This window comes from Dermacentor variabilis, chromosome 4 (assembly GCF_050947875.1).
Source record: "Dermacentor variabilis isolate Ectoservices chromosome 4, ASM5094787v1, whole genome shotgun sequence".
Taxonomy (NCBI): Eukaryota; Metazoa; Arthropoda; class Arachnida; order Ixodida; family Ixodidae; genus Dermacentor; species Dermacentor variabilis.
In genome coordinates, this window is record NC_134571.1 from 116,733,296 (window position 1) to 116,757,755 (window position 24,460).

At 45.6% G+C, this 24,460-nt stretch overlaps 1 protein-coding gene across 12 annotated transcripts in view; it reads left to right on the plus strand.

Annotated features, from left to right (window-relative positions):
• LOC142579658 (cleavage and polyadenylation specificity factor subunit 6-like) overlaps positions 1-21,518 on the plus strand; it is a 62,378-nt gene extending 40,860 nt beyond the window's left edge. For 8 of the 12 annotated variants that reach the window (XM_075690078.1, XM_075690080.1, XM_075690079.1 and 5 more), the window contains 5 exons: positions 4,914-4,973; positions 7,068-7,195; positions 7,567-7,714; positions 18,138-18,350; positions 21,384-21,518. In XM_075690078.1, coding sequence (XP_075546193.1) covers positions 4,914-4,973; positions 7,068-7,195; positions 7,567-7,714; positions 18,138-18,327 — 526 coding nt within the window. In that variant the 3' untranslated portion in view covers positions 18,328-18,350; positions 21,384-21,518. The remainder of the gene's footprint in view (positions 1-4,913; positions 4,974-7,067; positions 7,196-7,566; positions 7,715-18,137; positions 18,351-21,383) is intronic. The other 4 variants (XM_075690082.1, XM_075690083.1, XM_075690084.1 and 1 more) reach the window with 2 other exon arrangements.
• The last annotated feature ends 2,942 nt before the right edge of the window (positions 21,519-24,460 follow it).

Genomic DNA, 24,460 nt, shown 5'->3' on the forward strand with positions numbered 1-24,460 from the left:
GGGGAGTGAATGCTTCGTCTGCCTCTCGCTACACTGGGAGAGATTACGCAACCTTCAATACTAAGCACATGGGAAGACAGCTTACGTGATGCCATGCGGTCTCGGCACGCCCACTCTTTGCACATGCGGTAGATTACCTCTACATTACGGTGCGCGGTTGGCCATGCGCTCAGCAGCGCTTGCAGCCACATGCAGCCACAACCAAGACGCAGCTCTCTTGTCGCGCCATGGGCAAGTTGAGAGGAGCGCTCGTAAGCAGCTGCCTGTAATTTAATCATTTGACTGTCTGCGTCCGCGGCAGTTTCCATTTATTGTCCCGGCATTCCTATGCTGCGAAAGCGAAATTTCGTTATATCGTAATTGCATACAAATACACTTTTTATATCGTTCTCATTACATGGTGTTCTATGGACAAGAGGCTGTGAAAAGTTGAATGCTTCGTTATAGCAAGAATTTCATTATATTGAAGTTTGTTATATCGAGGTTTAATTGTATTCAATGTGTTCTGCAAGTTGGCACTGGTAGTGCTACGCAGGCAGATGGTATCACTGGTAGTGCTACGTTTATTTCTCAGTGTTCAAATTTATTTGAACAGTTTTTCTCCTCGAAGCATGCCGCTGCAAGTGTGCTTTTCATATTACCCTTTAAAGAGCAGCCTTGTTGGTTATGATTTGTTCAATTGTGTCGTGCCTCCGAGCTGCTGCAGCAATCTTTCAGTTGTGATGTTCAGTAGAGTGTTGTGGCCTTGCTGCACAAATGAAACCTTGTAGCTCTCTCTGCTATCACTGCACTGTGAGAGCTTTTAGTAAATGTTCTTTGTTGCCTTTGTATTGACAAGCACTGCTTTCTCTGGTGCATTTTTAAATTTATTGGTTGAGCCACCCTGTCAACTACCTTAATGTGACCACAGAGTTCACAATATTTTAACATTGGCACTTTTGTTCTGTAGTTCCCAAAAGTATTGCGGTGAACTAATTTCTTGGTATCGCATGCAGAGTGACCCTCGTTAATCTACAAATACATAAGTAGGCCTGAGCAGGCACTGTAAAGAAAAAAAAGAACTTTGGTGCCTTATGGTTCCTATATCAACAAGGCTGCCATAATCAGCATTCTAAATGCGTGATATGGAGGCAAACCCGTCTATAATGCCCTCTATAGTTCCCCTGAAAAGTGATCGTCGTATCAGTAGTTTGTTATATGTGGACTTGCCCTTCAGCACACATAAAAATTAACGATGCTGAAGTTGGTAGTGGCAGTTACGATTCGATGCCACTTGGGTCCAAAAATTTTATTTTTAGTATCTTACGTTTTGTTGCCAACACTAACGCATCTAGTTGAAAGCTTCCGTTAAAAACATCATATTTAGAATGAAATGCAGCAGCATAGAACTTTCAAAATGGAGCCCAGCCACTTGTGACCACATGCCTTTTCAAAACTACAAGTGCAGCCACCACCATTTTTTTCTTCGAGAGCTTGTTATGTATTTCACTGTCAGCGGGACAGGAGGGGATTCTTAATATGATGGGGAAGAGTTCCAGTTGGCTGGAATAGGAAACTACTGTAGCATGCCGACATTTTGCAAAGGTCTTGCTGTTATGGCTGCAGCATCAGCCACATTTGCACCGAGAGGCACAAAGTTAGTTTTGTATAATTTTGGTCAAAAAAGTACGAAGTTCGAAAGGTATAACTCTATTGCTACATTTATGGGCAACAACGTAAACAAAACATCGGAGTGCAAACTCCTGATAACGGAGTAGTAAGGTCCACCGGCTATAAATAGGATTGCCGCTATTGTGACCTCCTGAGATTCTCCTGAGATTGCACGTGGTGCCGCACAGAGAACTTCATGGAAACTAAAGTGTTGCCTTCGTGGCCTCTGTGATAACACTGCCGCGTGCTCTCCCGGAAGCCACGGCTGCCGTTCTGCCTCGCCCTGAAGAATGCTGGAGGCGCCTTGAAAGTATGGTTGAAAGAGTTGAAAACAAGTGACATTCCTCACGGCTTCTGAAATTCGCACGTAGCGCTCACTCATCTCGGTGGTCGTACCTTCGTCGCTGTTTCTCTGGAGCAGGGAGCACACGGCCGTGCGCCCAGTTCAGTCACATTTTCATGCTTTCGAACTTTGGATGTGCCTTCCTTTTACTGCACCCAAATTTAAAGTATTCGTTGTAATGGTATGGCACTGTTAAAAAGGTTTATTATATGTGCACACAGTTTCAATAAGCAGGATCTGAAAATTGTATATACAAGGGCAATCCCAAAATTAAGGTCTCCTATACTTTTAGATACACAAGCAACTTTTTATTTACTGTAATAGTTGCACCATTTTAAAAGTTCAAGAATGCTTTATTTTTCTACATAATCGCCATTTTGGTCGAGGCATTTTTGTAGATGCTGGGGCAGTTTTACAATGCCCATGTCATACCAGCTCGCTGCCAAGTCCTTCAGGAAATGTTGAACTTCATCTTTCACTTTGTCGTCAGACCACAACCACCCCCCAGACAAATGTTCTTTCAACTTGAACAGGTGGTAATTGCTCCATGCCAAGGGTGGGTGATAACGTTTCAACCAAAGTTTTGCAGGAGATCGACAGTTTGACAGACGGTGTGGGGGCGGGCATTGTCCTGGAGAATGCTTACACCCTTGCTCAATATTCCTCTTCTCCAATTCTGAATTGCCCTGCTGAGTTTTTTCGGTGTTTCACAGTACCTGTCGGCCTTTATTGTTGCTCCAGCTGGTAGAAAGCCGATCAACCGTACCCCCTTCCAGTCCGAAAACACAGTTGCCATGACTTTACCGGCAAACTATGTTTGAATTTTCGCAGCTTGGGCAAAGAAGGATTCCGTCACTCACACGAATGTTGTTTTGTCTCGGGTGTAAAGTGGTATGTCCAGGTTTCGTCACCCGTGACAATCGAGTCCAAGAAGTTGTCCTTTTCATCTGAATATCAGTGGAGAAATTCACTGGAAGAATCAACTCGTTGCTGTTGTAGTTTTCTGTCAGCATACGCATTGTGCACACACCTTCCGATAGTGCAGCTTTTCTGCTTAAGTCCTGTAGATGGTGCTTCAGGAAACCTCAGAAACCAAAATGCAGAGAGCATCCAGAGTGGTCCTCCGGTCTGCACATGATTTTCTCAACCTTCGCAACTGTCTCATCGGGAACTGACAGCCTACCGCTCGTTTCTTTGTTGTGAATTTCAGTATGACCAGCTGTAAACTCTCTACACCTCCTGCTTAATGTTATTGACATCCATGCATGACTGTCCATGCACTTCTGTCAATTGGCTATGACTTTCAAGCACAGTTGAACGCCTTTTGCATTCAAAAATCGGATAACTGCACGAACTTTGCACATGGTGCTTGCGTTCAATGGGAGCTCCATTTTGAATGGCTGCCAAGTCAAGACTGAGCATCCGAGTGAAGCATGTGCATGTTTTTTGGGGGAGTCGAAGAAACGCCACTCACAGCAGTGTGGCCAACAACCATATTGACAGTTTATCTACGTCCCCAAAAAATTGGAGACCTCTTTATGGGGATTGCCCTTGCACATGCAGTCAAATGTGGATGTCGTAACCGATGTTATAAATGGGGTCGACTGCAGTACCTATCAAGCTTGCCCCAATATGCTTTACTAGTGCCTTTCAAGTTAGTGCCAGTTAAATTGGTTGTGCCAATAAGCTGGTACCAGCTCCATCGAAGGTGCGCACGCATTGCTGAAAGAGAGGTGCAAACAGTGCTGCTTGCCACTTGCATGTAATACACTTGCATGTAAAACAGCCATTGCTTTTTTGCCTGCCGCATCTTTGCCGTATCTGGCGTTGCGGTGCTTGCGGTTGCGGAGCTTCAAGAGCAGGGCATGAATTTCAGTGCAATCGCAGATGGCGCCCAAAAGAAAAAGTTAAGCTTTCTGTTTTTGTTTTTCTTTAGAAGCTACAGCTGGAATGGGTAAGTCCGGAGCCTGATCATACAATACAGGCTCTGAGATTGTAGGCCTTAATATGAGCAGCAGGAAAATCGGTCGAGGCGGGGTTCGTTAAACGAGGCGTGGCAGTGGAAAGTATGATAGTATGGTGATGCATTTTCCTGTATACCAGTTCGAGTTGCAAGCTGTTTTTTAAACAAGCTCAAATGACCGGACAGTTTCTTGGTAGTACGAACTATGTGATGCGAAGTGTCTATGTGCAACAAGTTCCTTGTTATGAGCAAGAAAGCAATGTTCCTAAAAAAGGCGTATTGCACTGAAGCCTTGGTCAAATAAGGTGATCGACTGTGTCCTACCTAAGCTCAAAAAATTTAATGAAATATATTGTAATATGGTAAGTGGCCTGTTAACTTTGCTGGGCAATATCAACAGTGTTAGCAAGATAAATAGTGCCACTAAGTGCTCATGAGGGTGTCACTTCTTTTTGTCTTAGGTTATTGTAGGTTTATTAATGTATTCCCCTACCCAATTCCAGTTTACTTTTGTTAAGACCATGTAATATCAACAACAGAATAATTGACACTCTAAGACAGCTGTGAGAATCTGGAAATCGCAAAGTAAATGCTACGCCTCGCAGGCAGCAATGCAGGCTTACATGTCAGATATGCTGCAACAACGAATAAGTACTTTTTACTAGGCTTAAAATATTTGCCTATGCATCCATAGCTAGATGTACCCAAAAGGTGAAAGAATACTTGGCGACACTCCATTCAGTTCGAAAATTTATTTTCCCCATCTCGGGATTTAGTATTTCTGGAAGGGAAGGCAAGTTAAAGCTCATTTGGCATTGGAGCTTTTAGAAAATCAAATAAAAAGTGAGATATCTTAAGGTTTTCTGATATCCCGGGAACTTTCTGAAGTTTGTTTCCCATTGTGTTCACAAAAGTGGGGTTGGGGGGTTGTGACGTCCCTGGGTCACGCTCTTTCAGGCACACTAGAGAGCAGCATGACAGGCGTGACATGAAGAAGCAAGTCTTTTCGGCCAACAAGTATATATGCTACAACTGCTTTTTCCTGTGTGCTTACTAACCTGGCTTTTGGTTGGCTGGCCTTGTCACTACTAACTGCATGCTTGCAGCATATGTACGGGCTTGCACCCTCGCTAACTAGCCAGAAGATGAAGGAATTAATTGTTCTATACATGTTGTGGTTTGATGCATGCATTGGAAGCACACTTGGGTGAACTTTCGGCTGCTGAGTATGCCAACAGAAGCACCTACTTACTACTGGTGTCTCTCAGCAGGAAGTCCCATGCATCAAAATAGAAGACGTCTTTAGTCTCGTCTCGGCTGCATAGCTGCCAGGTGTCCAAAATTTCTCGTAAAGTCTATGAATTCAAGTTCATTCTATGTTTGTACGAACGTTGCATGACGTTTTACAAGAATTAAATTCTGTTCATATTGCTTGCTTCAAACAAGTCTTCTCAAATTCCAGAAGCAGGCTAAAGTGGCCGCAACAGAGACGCTGGAAAAGTCACTACGATATTAAAACAGTGTTATTAGTTGGCGCTCTTTAAAGTTTGCTACTTTTTGTGTGCTGTGTTTAAAGGTAAATCATTGATGAAGTCTGATTATCCAGCCAAAAGTGTGTGCTCGGGGCACTTGAAATTCCATGCTACTCCATCTTCCAGTGCTATGTTTTCAGGATGTTAGCTAATTTTATTGTTCACAAGTTGGCAGTTATGCAGCTGCATGGCGAGGAAAGGCAGAACAGTGCAGCAGCAGCTTATAAATCTTTTAATGAACCTGGTGATTTTCTTAAATTGACAGGTGCAGTTCACATTAATTTGTGTGGCATCCATATGGTCAACACTATTTCATATCATTTAACAGAGGCTGTGGCTTTAAATTCATTGAGTTTAATCTTGGTTCTTGATCAGGCTTTTCGGTTTCGTCTTTAACAGAAAATGAAATGCAAGTTTCAATGAATTAGGGATTCATATGTCGTAATAATCCCCTTCAAATTGAGTGGTTCCTATTTGGCCATATATATGAGGTAACACAAGAAGAGTAAAGTGTAGTTTGTGGCTTGAATCTGAATTATCTTTGTGCAGCCTGTAAACTTGAATATATTAGCATAATGAATGAACTAAGCAACGTAAAGTGTTAAGGGACTGTTCTAAAGATATGTTTCGTTTACCATTGTTCTTACCCTTAATGCCAAGAGAGGGATCTCAACTGTAATAGCAGGGCAGCGCCCAGGCCAATCTCAAGGGCAAGTATGCATCCTATACATATGAAGTGGATCATTAGAAAACGTGGCCTTTGCCAGGCCTAGGAACAATGCAGTTCTGAGAAATTTGTCTGCATATGTCTTTGTGGCAAAGCTGCGTTTAATTGCTGTTTGCATTCTGCAAGCACTGCTAAAGTGGAGTCTTAGGCCGAAGTTAGGTCTTTTAAGGGATGTTTTCTTTGTGTGTGCCTGCATGCTTGCCTGATGTGTGTGGGGTCACGTCGAAGGTGAACTGCAACGAAATTTCTCTTTAGTTAGATTGGTAACAGATCAGTAGCCTCTATACTACTGAAGCAGCTTCAGTCTTCGCAAAGCTGCAGGTCTGGTAATTGTATAGTTTTATTGTCAATATCTCTGCAGTCCTTTTTAGCAGACAACATGCAACTGCTGGTTAGCTGCTATCGCCCGAGTCCCAGCACATCGCCTCCGAGATATTTCAGCATGCCATGGGCAGCTGCAGGTGCTGCTTAATATCTGAGCTCATGCTGAGGCGATGTTGCATGTGTAACATCTGGCAAGCGCTAATGGTGGGGTCCTTTGCTGTTTCAGTATCGAAAATGGCCATTTTTGTGAGCATTTTGTGATCCATCTACTCGTGTTTCAAATAAATTTCTACCTGAAACTAAGCATTTTGTAGTGTCCAAAATTTCGTTGCTGTTGGCTTCTGAGGCTGTATTGTGTGTCAGAGGTTAGGAAGGCATAGCTCAACCGAAACGCTACATCATTGTCAGTAGCAGCTGCATTGAAGCCATCAGTTCTTTATGTGTTTGCCTGTCAGGCCAAGCCGCAGACTAACTGTGCACTCATGGGGCAGCCTGTAATTTGCTGTGCTTTTTTTTTTTTTTTTTTTGGTCCAACATGTGCAGGCAAGACCCGCTGAATCCTCCCATCAATGAGTCAGAGTTTGAAGAGATCATGTCCAGGAACAGGACAGTGTCAAGCAGTGCCATTGCCCGTGCCGTGGCAGACGCCAGCACCGGCAAGTGCTTTTCTGCCTTTTGGCCATCCTTGAAGTGCCGAGTGTCTGTTTTGAGCGGGGAAGTCGGGAACGCACTAGCAGATTGTCAAGTATTGTTGCGATGGCTCTTTGTTGAAGCCTCTCTTTCCTCATATCTAAGAGGTCCCATTATTTTAAAGTTTCCTGGTGCTTAGACAGCTGTATGTGTACTTTGGTTGTCGAAATCTGCTGCTCCAAGCCTCTGATATTCATTAGGTTGCACAGATCTTGTTCACCGTTATGTTGCAGCAAAACGCATTGGCTACACGTCAAATTAACATACAAGTTATAACCATTTGTGTATACTCATCAGAAACCAAATAGTTTACAGTGCTGGTCATGCCTTGTTGCAGGTGAATTTGCCAGTGCCATTGAGACTCTGGTGACCGCCATTTCACTCATCAAGCAGTCAAAGGTGGCCAACGATGACCGCTGCAAGATTCTGATAAGCTCTCTGCAGGACACCCTGCATGGGATTGAATCAAAATCCTACAGCACCAGGTGAGGAAATGCTGCACTCGACTCAGCTGGCTAGGGCTGTCAGTGTCAGTTTGCATTTTTCCAGGTAATTGCTACTTGTAGCAAAAAAATTTTTTTTTACTAGGCGTGTGCAAATACCGAATAGAATTTCAAATCCATTAAAGAAAAGACCAATAGTCAATTGAATATCAGAAAACTTCTCATAAAATTTAATGCTTACAAGTTCTGGGCAAGAAAATACGGGGCTGCACATTCCCGGGAGGCTCCTATCATTGCATAACAATAATTTCGCAAGTTATCAGTAGCTTAGATACCTAGGAAATCAAGATACAGTCAAACCTCATTAATACGTAATCGGCCAGGATCGATGCTTAGGTATGCACTAAATGATATACAAATTAATCGCCAATGCCAGTTTAGAAGCTACTTACTGGCCAGAAAAGAACTATGTCACGATGCTCGCAACTGCACACACTCAGGCAGGCTTTATTCGTGCTTAGGCAACAAAAAAGCTGCAATCTTCACTAGCCGCTGTGGTGGCCTTGCCACGATACCTCTGAATTCGGTAAGACCGCGAGCGAGTTTGTTCACCAGGCCCCGCTTCTCTGCGAAACGTCGTATGATGCTCAAAGCATGCACCACGTCGGATAATGAAGGGCCATCATCCACTTTCACATCGTCGTTGTCGTCATCACTTTTGCTGAAGATTGGCAAGGTGCAATGATGGCAACAGTGCCGCTATCCGAGAATTATAACAATGTGGACGTCTTGATACCGAATTTATTCGAATCTAGGCCGATGGTTCTTTTTAAATAATCATATTCCAAACTCTAGGGTCGGCTTAGGTTTGAGGATTTTAAAAAACGCCAGTTTTTCATTGAAACTGCTAAATATGGTGCAAAGCTAGCGCCATCTAGGAAAGTCAGTATTGCAGCCGCTACTAGCCGTGCCAGTAGCCAACCGTACACAAGCGAGGTCGCCATTTTGACCTGTGTCGTGTCGGCCATATCAGTGTGCGGCGTGGTGTTATCGCGATAGCAGCATGCAGGAGATGTCACTACAGTGCCGCTTTTAATCAAAAAGTTGATAGCCACAGAGGCATCGTCAAACCTTCAAGCCGGCCGGGACTTCAGCATCGACGAGAAAAACGTCTGTCGTTGGAGGGGACAATGACAGCAGCTTTTTGCGTGCGCCGCAACGAGGATGGCAATTAGCGGACCAAAGAAAGGCCGTGACCACGAAGTAGACAGTTTTGGCCGACTTTCTTCGGACGCAGAGAGCAGCTACCCTTCCAGTGACAACAGAAGTTCTCCAAGTGAAAGCTAGGGAACTTTCGAGGAAGCGAGGCCTAACGCCAAAGGATTTCAGAGCCAGCCAGGGCTGGCTTCAGAAATTCATGAAGCACTTCAGGTTCAGCCTCCTACGTCGCACTTCAATCACCCAGAAGCTGCCAAGCGATTTCGAAGAAAAGCTGATAGCTTTGCAGCGCTACTTGCTGCGAAAGAGAGAAGTGGCACGCTACAACCTTGGGGAAATCGACGCCGACCAGACGACTGTATTTTTATATGCCAGTGGCGTACAACGTGAATGAAAAGGGTTCCAAGGAGGTGAGGGTGCGCTCTGCGGGCTATGAGAAGCAGCGCGCAACTGTGATGCTGCGCTGCACAGCTGATGGACATAAACTCCCTCCTTATATGATATTTAAAAGGAAGACTGCCTGCTCGAGAAACTTTCCCAAGAAATGTCATTGTGCAGGCAAATAAGAACAGGTGTATGACGGGTGTGATGGTGGAAGAGTGGGTTAAGATTGTATGGCGACGGCGTCCAGGTGCCCTTTTGACAAAGAACTCGCTCCTTGTCGTCGACTCTTACCATTTGCACTTGACTGACAACGTGAAGGCTGCACTCGCCCAAGCGAACACGGACCTCGCTGTCATACCGGGCGGCATGACGGGCCAGTTGCGCCACTTGATGTCGGCATCAACAAACGTTTCAAGGATCGTCTGTGGAAATATTACACGTACTGGTTGACTGACAAAGACCACATGCTAACGGCAGCGGGCCGCATCAAACGTGCATCGCTATCACAGCTGGCGGGCTGGGTAGCTGCAGCGTGTGACAACATCCCAGGTACTTTGATCATGCGCGCCTTTAAAAAGTGCAGCACAACTAATGCGCTTGACGGTACCCGAAGATAGTGCACTGTTTGAAGGTGACAATGACAAGGAACACAGCGACGATGACATTGAATGAGCTCTGCACATTCAGATTCAGTAAATGCTGTTTGCATTTTGTGAACACTGTCCTCGCCTTTTTGTTCGCCCTACATTCGAGGTAATATATGTTTTTTTTTTTTTTGACTTCGGATTTTAGGGGGTCATCTTAGAATCGAGGTTGGCCTAGATTCGATTAAATATGGTAACATCAACACGACATGCTGCAGCAGAGACCGTTAGAGACCACGACAACACTACAACCACAAACACACTGGTGGAATGACAAAAAAAAATTCATGCAGGAAGTTCTCGGGGAGTTTTCTAAGTATGCATAATCATTGTGCCACTTGCTCATCTCCACACAGCCCGGTGTCATTATCAATGTTATGAAACTTGATCAGGCCAGTACAAAGAAACGACAGTGCTGTGGCGACACGAACTGGTGCGGACGGCAGCGCAAGGTGCATGGTGACGCAAGCAAAGTACTGCATGTGGCGGCACCGGTGCGCTGATGTTCTCATCGTTATAAGCCATTATCGCTCATTAGCGCCTTATCCATCTACGTCGAACCAGTATGAACCGTGATCAAACGCACGCCGGTGGTGCCTGCGTATATGGCATGACCGTGCAGACCGTATGTTGAAAATGATCTGCGATGTGGACAGAGAGTGCTGACTACTAGTAGCTGCGCGCTGAAGGCAGACGTGCAGGCCCACATCTTGAAAGCGATTGCGAAAGGGGTAGGTTGTGGCTTGTGCCAAGAGCTTCGCGAGCACTGTTTTCGCCGCCTTCTTGCCATTGAAGCGACAGGCAACTTGAAGGTTCGCGACTACGTTTAAACCGCAATTACATATCAAGCGGGTACACATTAATGAGGTTTGACTGTATACAGTACGGTCTACTCTTGTTATTGAGAACTACCAATTACTACACCATTACTGAGTACAACCGAGTTCTAGTATACAAAGGTCCAGAAAATGTTTTTTAGAGGTAGAATTTCTGTTGAATAGAATCACGTGCTTCTTTTCGAAACTCTGAAACTAATAAATTTTTGACATTCTGTCATAATGAATACAAACGAGGTTCTCAGTTTATTAGTGGACCTGTGTTTTGTGGCAATCTTATTTATTGCACAGAAAGTTTTGCTTTCCAGCATTTCTCCAGAATATGGAAGGGTAGTCCCAACTTCATGGCATGTTGGTTATCAGGAGAATCTAGGCCAATGATCAAATAGCCACGCATCACGTGACTCGCCCCGCGTATAGCCTGAATAGCCAGAACTGACAGTAAGGAACATGCGCCGTCCACACTCTTTCATTGGCAGGTTTAGGGTTATTCGACACCTAGGCACCATGCTCTTTGTAGGGCAGCAAAGAATGCCCTATAAAAAGGGAAAAAAAGGGGGGGGGGGGGGTAGGGGGAAAGCACACCAGACCAGAGGCCACATGTACAAGAAGCCCCACATCACAAAACACCCCAAAGACTACAAATTTGGTGCCTTTTAGAGAACTTATGAGAAGGTGAAACTTTGAGAGCCGTTTTCTCGAAACTGTTTTTCTGCCTTTCTGCTCAATTTCTGGAGCTGATTTCTTTGTTATCGTTTAACATATTTTGACTCCGTTCTTTCTTTGTCACGTTCCTTGGGCTACAGTGCAGGTCGTGACATTCTCCCTTTCTTATTGTTGTTGAGTTTATGATGTGGCTATTTGTCTACCCTGAAAGTGTGCTTGATGTGAAGGTAACATAAAATGTGGCACTCCAAAAAATGTGTTGCGAAAAAAAAAATGCAAGAATGTCACTACCTTCAGCACGCATTTAGCTATGCAGTCAATACTTAAGAAGCCTTCTATCACGTTTTTTTTAATTTCCCCAGGCTCTCCAGAAAGTAAGAGGGAGAAAAATTCTGCTCGATAAAATTGAATAATATGTTCTCAAGATATCGCTATGAAACCTTATGGAAGAATCAGGGAGACATTCTAAACATTTGTGCCAATTTTCATCAAAATCCATGAACAAATAAGTAAGTTGATTTTCAAAGCCACGTCCCCCCTTAAGGGGGGACGCGGGGATCAACTCTGGAAAAACGACCCAAAAATCACTTTTTAGAAAGTTGCAGATTTCGAATCTTTGACCCCTTTTCTATAAGTTTTCCAAGTATTTCCGCTGAAAACGACTGCTAAGTACCATAAATAAATATATACATAAGGCAATACAGCGAAAATTTCGTGAAAAGCGGTGGAAAAGTCGCGGTTTTCGAGCGTCCCTAGCTCCGGAACGGCAGTACGCGGCGCGGCCATGCTGGTACCGTTGAAAAGCGCGCCTCTTCGCCTTTTGACTCCTCTCTTTCATTTCCTGATAGAGAGAAGAGCAAGCATAAAAAAGCAAGAAGTCTGAAGGTCGCGGAGCTGCTTGTCGCGGCCGCCGATTGGCTTGCTCCGTCACGTGCGTTGTATGAGCCGCCCCATTGGCCGGGTCTGGAAGCGAGCTGCTGCGGCGTCTGCTTCTCCCGTTTCTTCGCGCGCTGGCTGCTGCCCTTTTGTTTACGTGTTAGATATTCGAAGTACGCCGCCGCTTCATCGCTTTATTCGGATTTTAGTTTTCTATTTCATTTTGTGGTTTCTAGCATGACTTGGCGGACGTGGACGACGAAATACGCGACCAAGCACCGCTTCGGCAGCCGCAAGCGCAAGCCGCCGAACATCCGAAGGATAAGTAGTCCTAGCAGAGTTGCGTCCGTGCGCAAGCTTGGACTGTCGACGCATTGCCGGGCAATTCGCAGGCTGTTGCAGCCTTGAGTTCCAGTGGTGATGATACCGAACTAATAACCGCCTTTTCCGATGCTTCCGGGCCTGCAACGCCCTGTAAATGCTCCGCGATGTACCCAGATTGTGCCACCGCCGTCACCGAGATGAACGACGAAAGTGCGGTCCAAGCGCGAGCGTCTGTGGCCGTGAAGACGAACCGTGCATCAGCAACGGTCGCACCATGCAGTCGCATCTTGAGTCACAGTTCATATTGTCGGAGGTGTTGAATATGACCGCCGCCACTGTCCGCGCGTCACTTGGTTCTGTGCCGGCAACCGAACGGAAGATAGGGTTTACGGCTGGAGGAGCATGCTCGGTGGCGACGGACTCAAGCGAGTCGAGCAGCTGAGAAAGATGCCTTGCGCAAGAAGAGGGCACAAAAAGCACATGAAAGCAAGCATAAAAGATCCAAGAAGCCAAGAGATCAACCTGACACCTGTACCTACAAGGCCGGTAGTTTCTAGTCGAATAAACATGGCCCAAAACTTCAAACACCTTTTTCTCAAAACTTTTTTCTACCACCAAGGTCAACTTGCAAAGCCAATATCTCAGCCACCGTTATGAATATTTTTACACCGTTTGTTTTGTTACACTCATTGTGCACCACTGCACACAGTGACATGTTTTGTTTTCAAAATAGTTGCTTCAATAATTTGTTATCTTTTGTTTTCACAGTCGAGATTTTCATGCAACTGAAGTAGCTGCAAAAGAATGAAAATATAAAAAAATTCTGTTAGGCAAAAAAAATGACAGGAATGTCACTGTGTGGAGGATACATATAGGAGTGCTATCAATGTTTGTTTGAACTCCTAGCACCAATATACAGGTGTGCAGGCATTTTGCAAAAATGAAAGCAGAACAATTTTGTAAACAAAAAAGTACTTCAGATATTGCAGCCATATTTTCACCATATTTTCACAGTCTTGTTTATGTGATATTATTAACATCTGTGCAAAATTTAATCAAAATCGGATGGTAAATAAAAAAGTTAGCTTTGATCCCCATATCCCCCCTTAACAACTTGAATGTGGACATCCGCTCACGGCGCCTTGTGGACTGTGTGACCAGTTTGTCCGTGAAAGGAATCCTCGCACCATTGTCGACCCCTGTGCAAACGGCTCTGAACTTACAAGCATGCTCGTTCAGCTCAGTGCTGTCTGATTTTCCTGAATTTACAAGGCCCAACAACTTAGAACTACCGGTGCGACACAGTCACACACCACATCGTCACAACCGGATCTCCTGTGTTCAGCAAACCACGACGCCTTGCGGGTCATCGCCTTGCCATGGCCCGCAGGGAATTTTAACATATCCTGCAACATGGCATCATTTGCCCATCGTCAAGCAGCTGGTCATCTGACCTGCACACGGTTCCGAAGCGTGACCCAGGTGATTGGCGCCACTGTGGTGACTGTGGCGCACTCTCCCTGATCCGTATGCACTTCCCCATATTCTCGAATTCTCCGCCATGCTAGCTGGTACGACCATATTCAGCAAGGTCAACTTGGTCAAAGCTTACCACCACATTCCTGTTGAGCCATCGGACTTACCAAAGACTGCCATTGCGACACCTTTTGGCCTCTTTAAGTACGCCCACATGCCTTTAGGGTTGAGGAACGCCGCCCAAACGTTCCAAAGATTCATCAATGTGGTGACCCGCAGCCTACACTTCGTCGTCGCCTACCTCGATGACTTACTTGTGGCTAGCTTTTCACCCGAACAGCATGCTGATCATCTACAATTGCTTTTTTACGACTCCAGGAACACGGCTTGACAATTAACACAGCAAAGTGTGTTTCGGCATCAACAATGTCGAATTTCTTGGCCACTTCGTCACACCTGAAGGAGTCCAGCCCCTGGACGGCAAAGTTCAAGCACTGTGAGATTTTCCTCGTCCAACTTCACTTGCAAAGCTGCGCGGGTTCCTAGGACTGCTGAATTTTCGCCGTTGCTTTATACCTAGTGTGGCTCGTATTTTCCTACCGCTGACTGCCATGCTCAAGTAAACTAAAGCACCATCAGCCCCCCTCGAGTGGACAAGTGCAGCTGACGCAGCATTTGAGGAAGCCAAGAATGCTCTGGCCAACGCAACAATGCTCGTGCATCCCTTACCGAACGCCCCAATACGACTGATCACCGATGCTTCCTCCAACACCATTGGTGCCGTCCTTCAGCAGATCCAGCAGGACTCGTTGTGCCCGTCAGCCTTCTGCTCCCAGAAACTAAAGCCTGACGAAACTCGCTGCAGCACGTTCGACCATGAACATCTCGCCGTCTACCTCGTAATTCGGCATTTTCGCCATCAACTGGAAGGTAGCGTATTCCACGTGCTGACCGACTGGCTTTCCGTGGAAACCACAGTGCTTATACATCCCGGCAAATTTGGCATCTAAGTTTCATTTCGAAGTTCACCGTATACCTAAGGTACATCGAAAGCCCCGTCAACACTGCTGCCGACGCCCTTTCCCGTGAATGTGTCGTAACATCTGATGCTGTGAACTTCGAGGCAATTGTAGAGGCACAGCGTAGTGACAATGAACTTTGCGACTTGCGTGCAAGCTCTAATTCTTTGCCGTTGTCTGATGTGCCGCTACCCTTATCCTCTGATACAATTGTGTGTGATGAGTCTTCTGGCTGCACGCGCCCTTTTCTGCCATCCGAATATTGTCAAATCTTCACTAAGCTGCACGAAGCAAGCCACCCGGCATTCGCGTCAACAAAGACATCTGCCGCTGGGTTCGTGAGTGCTTACAGTGCCAACGTGCGAAGACGACGCGACACATCAAATCTCCCCTTCAAACCTTCCCCTCGCCAGACTGTCGCTTTGACCACATGCACGTTGATATTGTCAGTCCACTCCCATCATCGCATGGAAAGCGCTACATACTCACTTGTGTGGATCGCTATACACGCTGGCCCGAGAGGCATTCCCGCTTCACGATATCACGGCATCCACCCTGGCCTCATATTTCGTTGCCGGATGGATCTCTCGCTTCGGGGTCCCCAGTATTGTTACTACGGGCCATGGCCGTCAGTTTGAGTCCGAAATACTCAGAACACTGACACGTATGCTCGGTGTATGGCACGTCCACACAACGGCATAGTACCACCCCTCCGCAAATAAAATGGTCGAACAACTGCACCGACAGTTGAAGGCTGCACTCATCGCTCGCAACGCCCGAACTTCATAGGTTGAGGAACTTCCCCTCGTGATGCTCGTAATTCGCTTGGCGATTAAAGAAGACCTTGGGTGCACTGCAGCTGAAATTGTGTTTGGCACCGCCCTTCGCCGTGGCTCCTGCCTCCGACCTGTCACCGCCTGACTACATCGAGCAGCTTCGGCACCTGTGTCAACGTCTGCGACCAACGCCCACACAACAACCATCCACCTACGATGTCTACGTAAGCAGAGACCTTGCTTCATTAAGCCACGTCTTTTTGCGACACGAAGACATCCGGCCATCTCTTACGGCACCATATGAAGGCCCTTTCAAGGTGCTTGGGCGTGCCGACAAGACCTTCACTGTGACAGTAAACGGCCGCACGGACGTTGTTGCGTACATGCTGAACTCATCTGTTTCGGTTCCGCCTCTTCAAAGTGAAACGGTAGAACCGGCATGAAACGCACCTAATAAAACGTCCTTCTCCCCTACGGGGAGGAGCCTTGTAGCGGCGCACCTTAAGCACGGTCTCGATTGCAGCGCCAGCACTGTGTTGCGCAAGATGCACGAAATAAAGACAGATTGCACCTCTGCGTTCTTTGCGTGCTTACGTGCATTCCGTCGCTCGTGTACACGCGGCTGTCTGTCTATAAGCGTCTTATATCGCGACCACTATAAACTTTGTTGCCATACCATGCACTCGCCTTTCTTTGTGAGGCAGTTTGTCGGCTTTCTGAGTGCCGTGCAGCTGCTGCAAATAGATCTGCGTCGATTCAACACCAAACAGTAACTTTAGTAGCCGACGCGCGATGAAGCAGCGCCGAGTAGGCCTAATAGTCTAGGCAGTGTGGCCGTGACGAAAACTCACCGTTGGCCGATTTGGTAACAGTCTGCTAACCATTGCGGAATGTGTGCCACTTATAGGTTAGTTCAGTTAGGACCGATGAGCCGAGTTTGCATGTGCAGGTTAGATTGACAACCTTTGAAGCTGTGTAACGTCTGTCGTGAACCTAACGGGACCGGCATTCCTGTCATCATCTAAGTGGTCCGAGTTACGCACATGCTTTCAGAATTTATGAAACATGCATTCTTGCTGTTGCCTTTACCAGCATCTTGTTATCTTTGCAATCGGTCATGTAGATCGTTAGCAGAAGACCATTAAAGGAATTCTGTTAATTTGATTTTTCAGTAAGTTTGATCCCGACCGAAGGTTCCAGCCAGCGTCCGTGCATATCTGTTGGCCTAGACTTGTTATTTTGATCCTAAAATTGGCCTTTGCTGAATAATTCAAACTTGAGTAGGCAACATGCACGTGCCTGACCTCGAAGGTGGCGCCAATAGCAATCCTCTTTAGCACCAGCTTAGGAAGCGATGAATGCCTTGAACACACATCATCATCCACCAGAAATGCCTATTATCAGCCTTCCCTAGTATGACTTTAATGCAAAAACGATAGAGCGCATTAAATGCTTACGGTGTTTACTTAATCCGGATGTTTCTTTTTTTTTTCTTGGAAAATTGGTCTGAAAGTTGCCTGCACGTGGTGGAATCGGATACAATAGAAAACCACACGCGATGGCAGCGGCTATTATTCTCGCGTGTCATGACGACTTTGGTGAGGTGCCACTTTCTTTGATTGCAAAAGCTCATTCTAAAGATATTTATGATTGTTGCGAAGTCATTTCATAAGCGTAGAATATGAAACGTAATAGATTGTATGAAAGACGTGTTGTGGTTTGTATAAATTAAGATTGAGTAACAGTTAATAATGGACGTTAAGTTAAATTTCTATTCTCTGAAGGTAAACATTCCTGATTTCGTCTTTTTGTATTGTCAAAATAGGAGGCATGCTGCGCTTTTCTCGCTAAAGAAAAATTGGGTGCACATTAGATTTCTACTTTGAACACAAAGTGGGTGTGAGTTAGAATTGGCCAATACTGATGAATAAATCAAAAGTTATTGGGCTTTTCTTTTTTTCTGCATCTTGTTAAATTAAGCTTGCCGGATAACCTGATTTCTTCACTTCCGTAAAGGTCGCATCAACAGAAGTTAACTGTATATGTGGGCATGTTGCACGATTTTACTGGTAAACTTCTGTCGGTAAGCTTTTGCAGCCGAGAGTGCATGGCACATACCACCTAATCAGCATCATGTGTAGGTGCACCACATTTATTTATTCTTAACTAATAGAAAATTATTTCATGTTGTGATTTTGCGAACGCATTTCTCATGGGCACCGGTCGCATGTTTTGCAATTGCGCAGGAGTAAGGACCGTCCGCGCTCCAGGGAGAGGGACCGGTCACGAGAGCGATCATCACGCCGAGAGAAGTCGAGTAGGCGTGACCGGTCGCGCAGCCGTGAGCGGGACTACAGAGACCGGAGCCGCGAAAGGGACCGCTACCATGAGGACCGCTACCGAGACAAGGAGAGGGAGCACCGCAGTCGCCACTAAGTGGCCCTCTTCACCACCGCATGGTAAGCGTTTGCAGTGTTTCTTTTCGTACTTAAAATTCAGTTCAGTACGCGACTATTTACTTGGGTCTAACTTGCTAAAGCGTGATATGGGCATTCGAATAAAAACCAACACGGCCCAAATGTCGTGACCTAATCCCTCCCTCTTATCTTGAAACCTTGTTTCCAACTTCGGAAGCTGTGCCTCGCCATATATACTGCGGGTGCTCCTGCAAGTGCCAGATGCTTGTCATGACATGATGAGGCTTGGTGCAATGGGAATTGGGTGCAATAAATTTTATTTTTTCATGTGAGAACAAATCGCTATTTCTTTGTTAAATGTACCATGATAAGCTGGTAAGAGAACTGTCCAGGACATTGCAATTTTCGGTTATGCTCATGACAAATTTGTGCAAGTTAAGTTTGAATAAATACATTTAGGTTGAAAACCACTTTTCTAAAGCTTTCCGCGGAAAGAAACATTGTGTGTTAGCGAGAGCTTTTGTAAAATACCAGGCACTGAGCTAACAGCATCAGGAGGAGGCTTTCCTGCCAAGCATAATGGATCAGTTCTCCATTTATTCTTAAAGGAAGAAGTAAATGACAAGAGTTCTTTCTTTAAATTTGCTTGATAACACATGCAAACTAATGAGAAATTACTTAGGATGCCTATGCCGTAAGATCTCTTTAACTCAGATTTCACGGTAAAAAAAATGTCCAAATTAGCCGATTGCCAAATTATCGAGGGTATCATGAAAAGAATAAACCAAAAGCTTGCTATGTCAATACGCATTTATTCAGACTGAGCAAATCCTGTTTCTATTTTGCACCATTTCGGTGTGGAAGGGTCACTATCAGTCATGTCTTCTCGTGACTGGCTCTCGCAGCACGATCACGGCGCACGTCTTCGTTTGAAACTGCCGCGCGCACATCCTGATTGTGTTTTCGCCAGTGAGACAGTCGCCAACAGACCACATGTCGATCGCGATGTAGTTGGTGCTCTTCATCCTCGACAGCCTTGAATCGATTCAAAACGAAAACAACTGCTTGCCAGAACTGCTGCAGATGAGACTGCAACCACTATCAACGCAATCCTGGACAGCGACCTTGTGGTTCTGAAGGCACGTGGCCGACGGACGCACCGAGTAACCACGAAACTCGTTTGTTGCAATTGTGGGCAGAACCGCCATCTTGGATCGATACGATTGGAGATGTTAATTATGCAGCTTTGAAGGCACACAGTTGACGTGTGCACGTGATCAAGACTGTATTGCTCACCATAATCGACATGAAAAAAAACGTAGCTACTCACAGGTTCCTGGATGGCAACTACACACATATAAAGGCATGCGGCCAACGGGGTGGTATGTGCTGCAGTAAATGCTAGAATAAAGTCTTTAAGGCACAAATAGGCACAAAGTGTTCTGGCTTGGCGTTCATTTGCATACAATTTCTGCCGATAACTACGTGGATGCGAACTCCACAGTTCCTTTCGGTTGAACACTTGCGACGTTTTAGCTCTGTTGCGTTGCAGATTCACAGTGCTTGCTGGGCCCTGAGGGTTGTCCGATTTAACCGTTATGTGGCCTGAAGTAACGTGTTTGATTGCATTACATAACGTAGTCAAATAATGCCTGCCAGGACGAGTCCGAATTATCAGATTTTATTAACTAATGAGGGCCAAATTAAGTACAACGAGTTTAAATGCAGGTAAACCTAGATATAGTCGCCGACCGCTTATTCAGACATCACGGGGACTGCGGAAATGTCCAAATAAACAGGTGTCCGAAAAAGCAAATTAAGAAAAAAAAAATTCTTCATTTCCACGCACTTATTCAGGCTCGTCAGTAGGCTTGAAGAAATCCTGAATGCACCGTAGCACGCTGTTTCGTTTACGTACATTCAAATAAGCCTGAATCTCGGAGAGGGTTGTACGGTCACTATAGGCGGCTGAAAGCAGTCACTGCTTGTACATGCTCCGCGTGTGACGGCAGCGTAGCACATGGTGCGTCATCTTCCGACTCAGTCATCATCCTGCGGCGCAGCATAAACCTGACAAATGATCTCGCCGTCATCGTGTTCTGCGCATGTCAGTACAGCAGTATTGGAACCTGTGAAACTGTCAAATGAGACTGTCCGGAATCGCAAAGCAGTCACTGCGCAGGTCTCGGCTGAACATCTTCGTCGTCAGTAGGGAGCTCATCGGAAGGTGACAAATCCTAGGCCTCCCAGCACCCGCTTGCCGGCATTCCCCAGCGCAGTCTGCTTGGGCACTGTCAGCGCCATTAGACACTTGACGCGATGTTTCCATATGCCGCATTGCATCCTCGCAACCTCGACGCAGCACACAAAGCAAACATCACCACGCCGTCATGCCGACACCAGTCGCACAAACGAAAAACGTAGCCTACTCGCAGCGTCGTGCACGAAAAAAGAAACAAATCAGCTGCTGGATTGTCTTGACATGGCTTACTAAGCTGACACCGGAACTGCTGTAGCTACGAACCAGGCAGAAACTATGATGAGCGGGGATTTGCAGTAGCGGCACTTCGTGGGGCAGCTAAGAGGCTCCATTCAAAACAAAAATTGCGTTCAGCAAGTCGAACCATGCACCAATCAGATTCGGTGCATGGTGTTCTCAATAGAGTTGGCGCAAGGAGTGTCTGAAAAATCAGATGAGAGGTTGCAAGGTGTCCGAACTTTCGGCAGTTGTCATACATTATGGTCTATGGGGAGAATGGCTGGCCTTCACACCCCAGGAATTGCCGATAACTGTGCCGCCATCCAAAAGGAGTGAAAAAGGCAGCAAAATGTTGACCCCCTAATAGCTGTCAAGTCTCTGATTTGGCAGAGCATTAGGAATCGGTGTGAGGAGTGGTGGTATTGGCGAGGCGGTGAGGAACCGGGGGATATGCCGCTTAATTTCGCCCCCCACCCCCACCCCTGGGTACGTGCCTGCAATCTGTGCGTAATAAACTTTCTCTGCGGTATGCAAGGGTACTAGGGTGTTCTTATTTATCTACAGAGACCGCTTCCACTTTGTTTCTTTCTTTTCAGGGTGGCAACTGACCTGCAGCATCGCCATGTGGGCAGCAGGTCTATTTTTCTATTCCTCAGTAGCCACACCACCATTGCATTGTTTGTCTTGGTTGTACTGTAAAATGTCATTAAACAAGGAAAAAAAGAAAAGGGCTTGTTTGTACTCACAAATAAATATTTCTTTATTACTGTTATTACATATACAGCCTTGAGAACAGTGCGAAATATAACTTAGCATGCCTTAGTCTTGTACCCCTGCTTGACTGGACGCCCGAGTCTAGAAGCAAAAAAGAAAAAAAATCATGAAAATAAAGCTCTGAGCGTGGTTTCATCAGCTGTAGAAAGAAAAGAGAGAGAAAGAAGAGGACAGTGAAATACAAAGGTATGCAAAAGAAACAGCCAGCATGCAAAGCATAACACCCACCTAGAAATACTACTGGTGACGGCAATGAAGTCGGCACCAACAGAGTGCTGGACGACCGATGCGCTGAGGATGTGTCCGTTATCGTCCCCAATCCCAACATTCACTTGGATACGGTAAGTGTGATAACACCTCAGACTGATCTGCAAAACAAAGGAGGGCAGTTTCTGGTGTTGAGCTTTTAATTTGGAGTGGGGAAGGGAAGGCCTTGGTCTAGGGAACAGACTGCATGCGTATTTTTCGTTATTCATATGACACATATTTACAAACAAATTACTCGCCATCCCAGCTTTGCAAAAGTATGTTCAGTGAAGCTGTTGAAAATCACCACTGCAACCACTGAGGGGGTTATGCGACACTTTATTGCTTTAGAAGAATGGTAATTGTGACAGCACGCTGCCCCTTATAGCGGTGCTGCAACGACATTGAAGTCATTTGTTGGGCTGGTTCTTTTAAATGCAAAAGGCTAGGAACGTCGCTCCCCACGTCGCATGCTGCCATCTCTGTGGCAGCTTGCACAGCAACAATCTTTATCAGAAAATGTATGCAGGGAGCGCTACGTGCTTTGCATTGTACAATACAATGTAGGCTCAGTTTACCGATAAAAATAAATAGACCTGAGCAGGACGTCATAACCCATGACTTGATGTTAAGCTGATGCGGGAACATCATTTGAAATTTAAAGGAGCACCACACTCTACAGGCAACGAGACGTATTTCAAGCACTATAGTAGTAACACGTGCGTTAGCAGTACTTCTGTATTTTAGCTGAACGAGATTGATTTCATTTATGCCTCATGATGTGCACCTGTTCTGTTCAAGACATTACGCTACAATGAAAGGAAAATTATTTGTGGTATGTTAGCAAATTGCCCTCGCCTTATACCAAAAATTAAAAAAAGAAGCCACTCTTGCCATGAGAACACCAGCATGGTAACCCAGTACAGACACACAACTGAAAGAATGGTGGTGACGTTGTCTTGAAGCAAAGCTCCTGTACCAGCTCATAATGTCTCCTCGAACCTAGTTGTACCTTTATATGAAAAATGGCATGTGTTCTATCCTAAAAGAGTCAACTTTAGAAGTTTCAGGGACTTTTGCTGAGCCGCAATGACTGATATGAAGAACAAAAAATTATGCAGATGCCACGCACTGTGGGAATCGTAAGCAAAGCTTTCTGTGCTGGATGCTTTGATTGATAATTAGTGGTGATGTTGATGGCCAAGCTTAATTTCTTATATTTAGGCTAACATGAGAGTGGTGAGTTGTTACAACGTTACCTCGCATGTACCACTGCTGTTCGTCTGCGTAGTGCACAGAACACACAGGGAGAGGTGTTTGCTTACGGCATTGTGTGCCATATTTTATAACCTCTGAGAGAGTTGATCGTTGTCATTTCCTCGCATTGCGCATCACATATGTGGCAGAATTCTTAAATTTGAATTGGATTATGGGGCGGTAAGTTCCAAAACCACACTCAGACAATGAGGCAAGCCGTAGTGGCAGACTCCTGGTTAATTTTTATACCGTGGTGTTCTTTAACGCGTCCCAAAATCTTGGTGAACGTGCGTTTTCTATTTCTCCCCGGTCGAAATTCGGCTCCCTAGATTGGGATAAAATCCACGACCTCTAGCAATTTCATAGCCGGCAAGCTAACGTGGCGGGCACAGAAGTGTTGATTTGACGGCTGACCATTTCCCTAGCATCTCCTGGACCATGCGGTGTGCTTTAATTAAAGCGGCTCTGCTTCTGCATGCCCCGCGTAAGTTGCCCGCTAGACATATTTGCATGGCATATATTTTTCAGAAATAGCAACGTACTGTACCGTTCCTTGAACTTAAGCTTATCCTGTTTCTTTGCAACCGCTCACCTCGCCCCTCTCTTATGGGAACTGCCTCTCCTCTACAGTTCTATCTGCGTCCCCTCTGGCCTTGCACGCTAGTAGAAAGGGAAGCGCTGCAGTTTCTGGTATGCTTCTGTCTCCAAAGTAGAAGTCTAACGTGCACTCAATCTTGTTTTATTGAGAAAAGCGTAGCATGCCACCTATTCTGGCAATATAGAAGAAGACGAAATCGGCAATGTTTACCATCAGAGAATATAAATTTACACTTAACGTCCATCATTAACTGTTGTCAATCTTATCTTCTACAAAGCCCAACACGTCTTCCATACAGTTCATTGCGTTTGATATTCTACGCTTACGAAGCGACTTCACAACAATCACAAACATCTTTAGAATGAGCTTTTGCAATCAAAGACAAAGTGGAACGTAACCAACTTCGTCATGATACGTGAGAATGATAACCGCTGCCATCGCGTGTTGTTTTGTATTGTATCCTGCTGCACCGCGTGCAGATCCAGATTGAGTAAACACCGTAATCATTTATTCCGTTCTATTGTTTTTGCTTTAAAATCCTACGAGGGAAGGCTGACAATAGGAATTTCTGGTGGATGATGATCTGTGTTCAAGGCATTCACCGCTTCCTAAGCTGCCGCTAAAGGAGCTTGCTATTGGCGCCACCTTCGAGGTCAGGCACGTGCATGTTGGGATAACTTAGCGAAGGCCAATTTAAGGATGGAAATAACGAGCCTAGGCCAGCGAACAGGCACAGACGCTGGCTGGAACCTTCGGTCGGGATCAAACTAACTGAAAAATCAAATTAATGCAATTCTA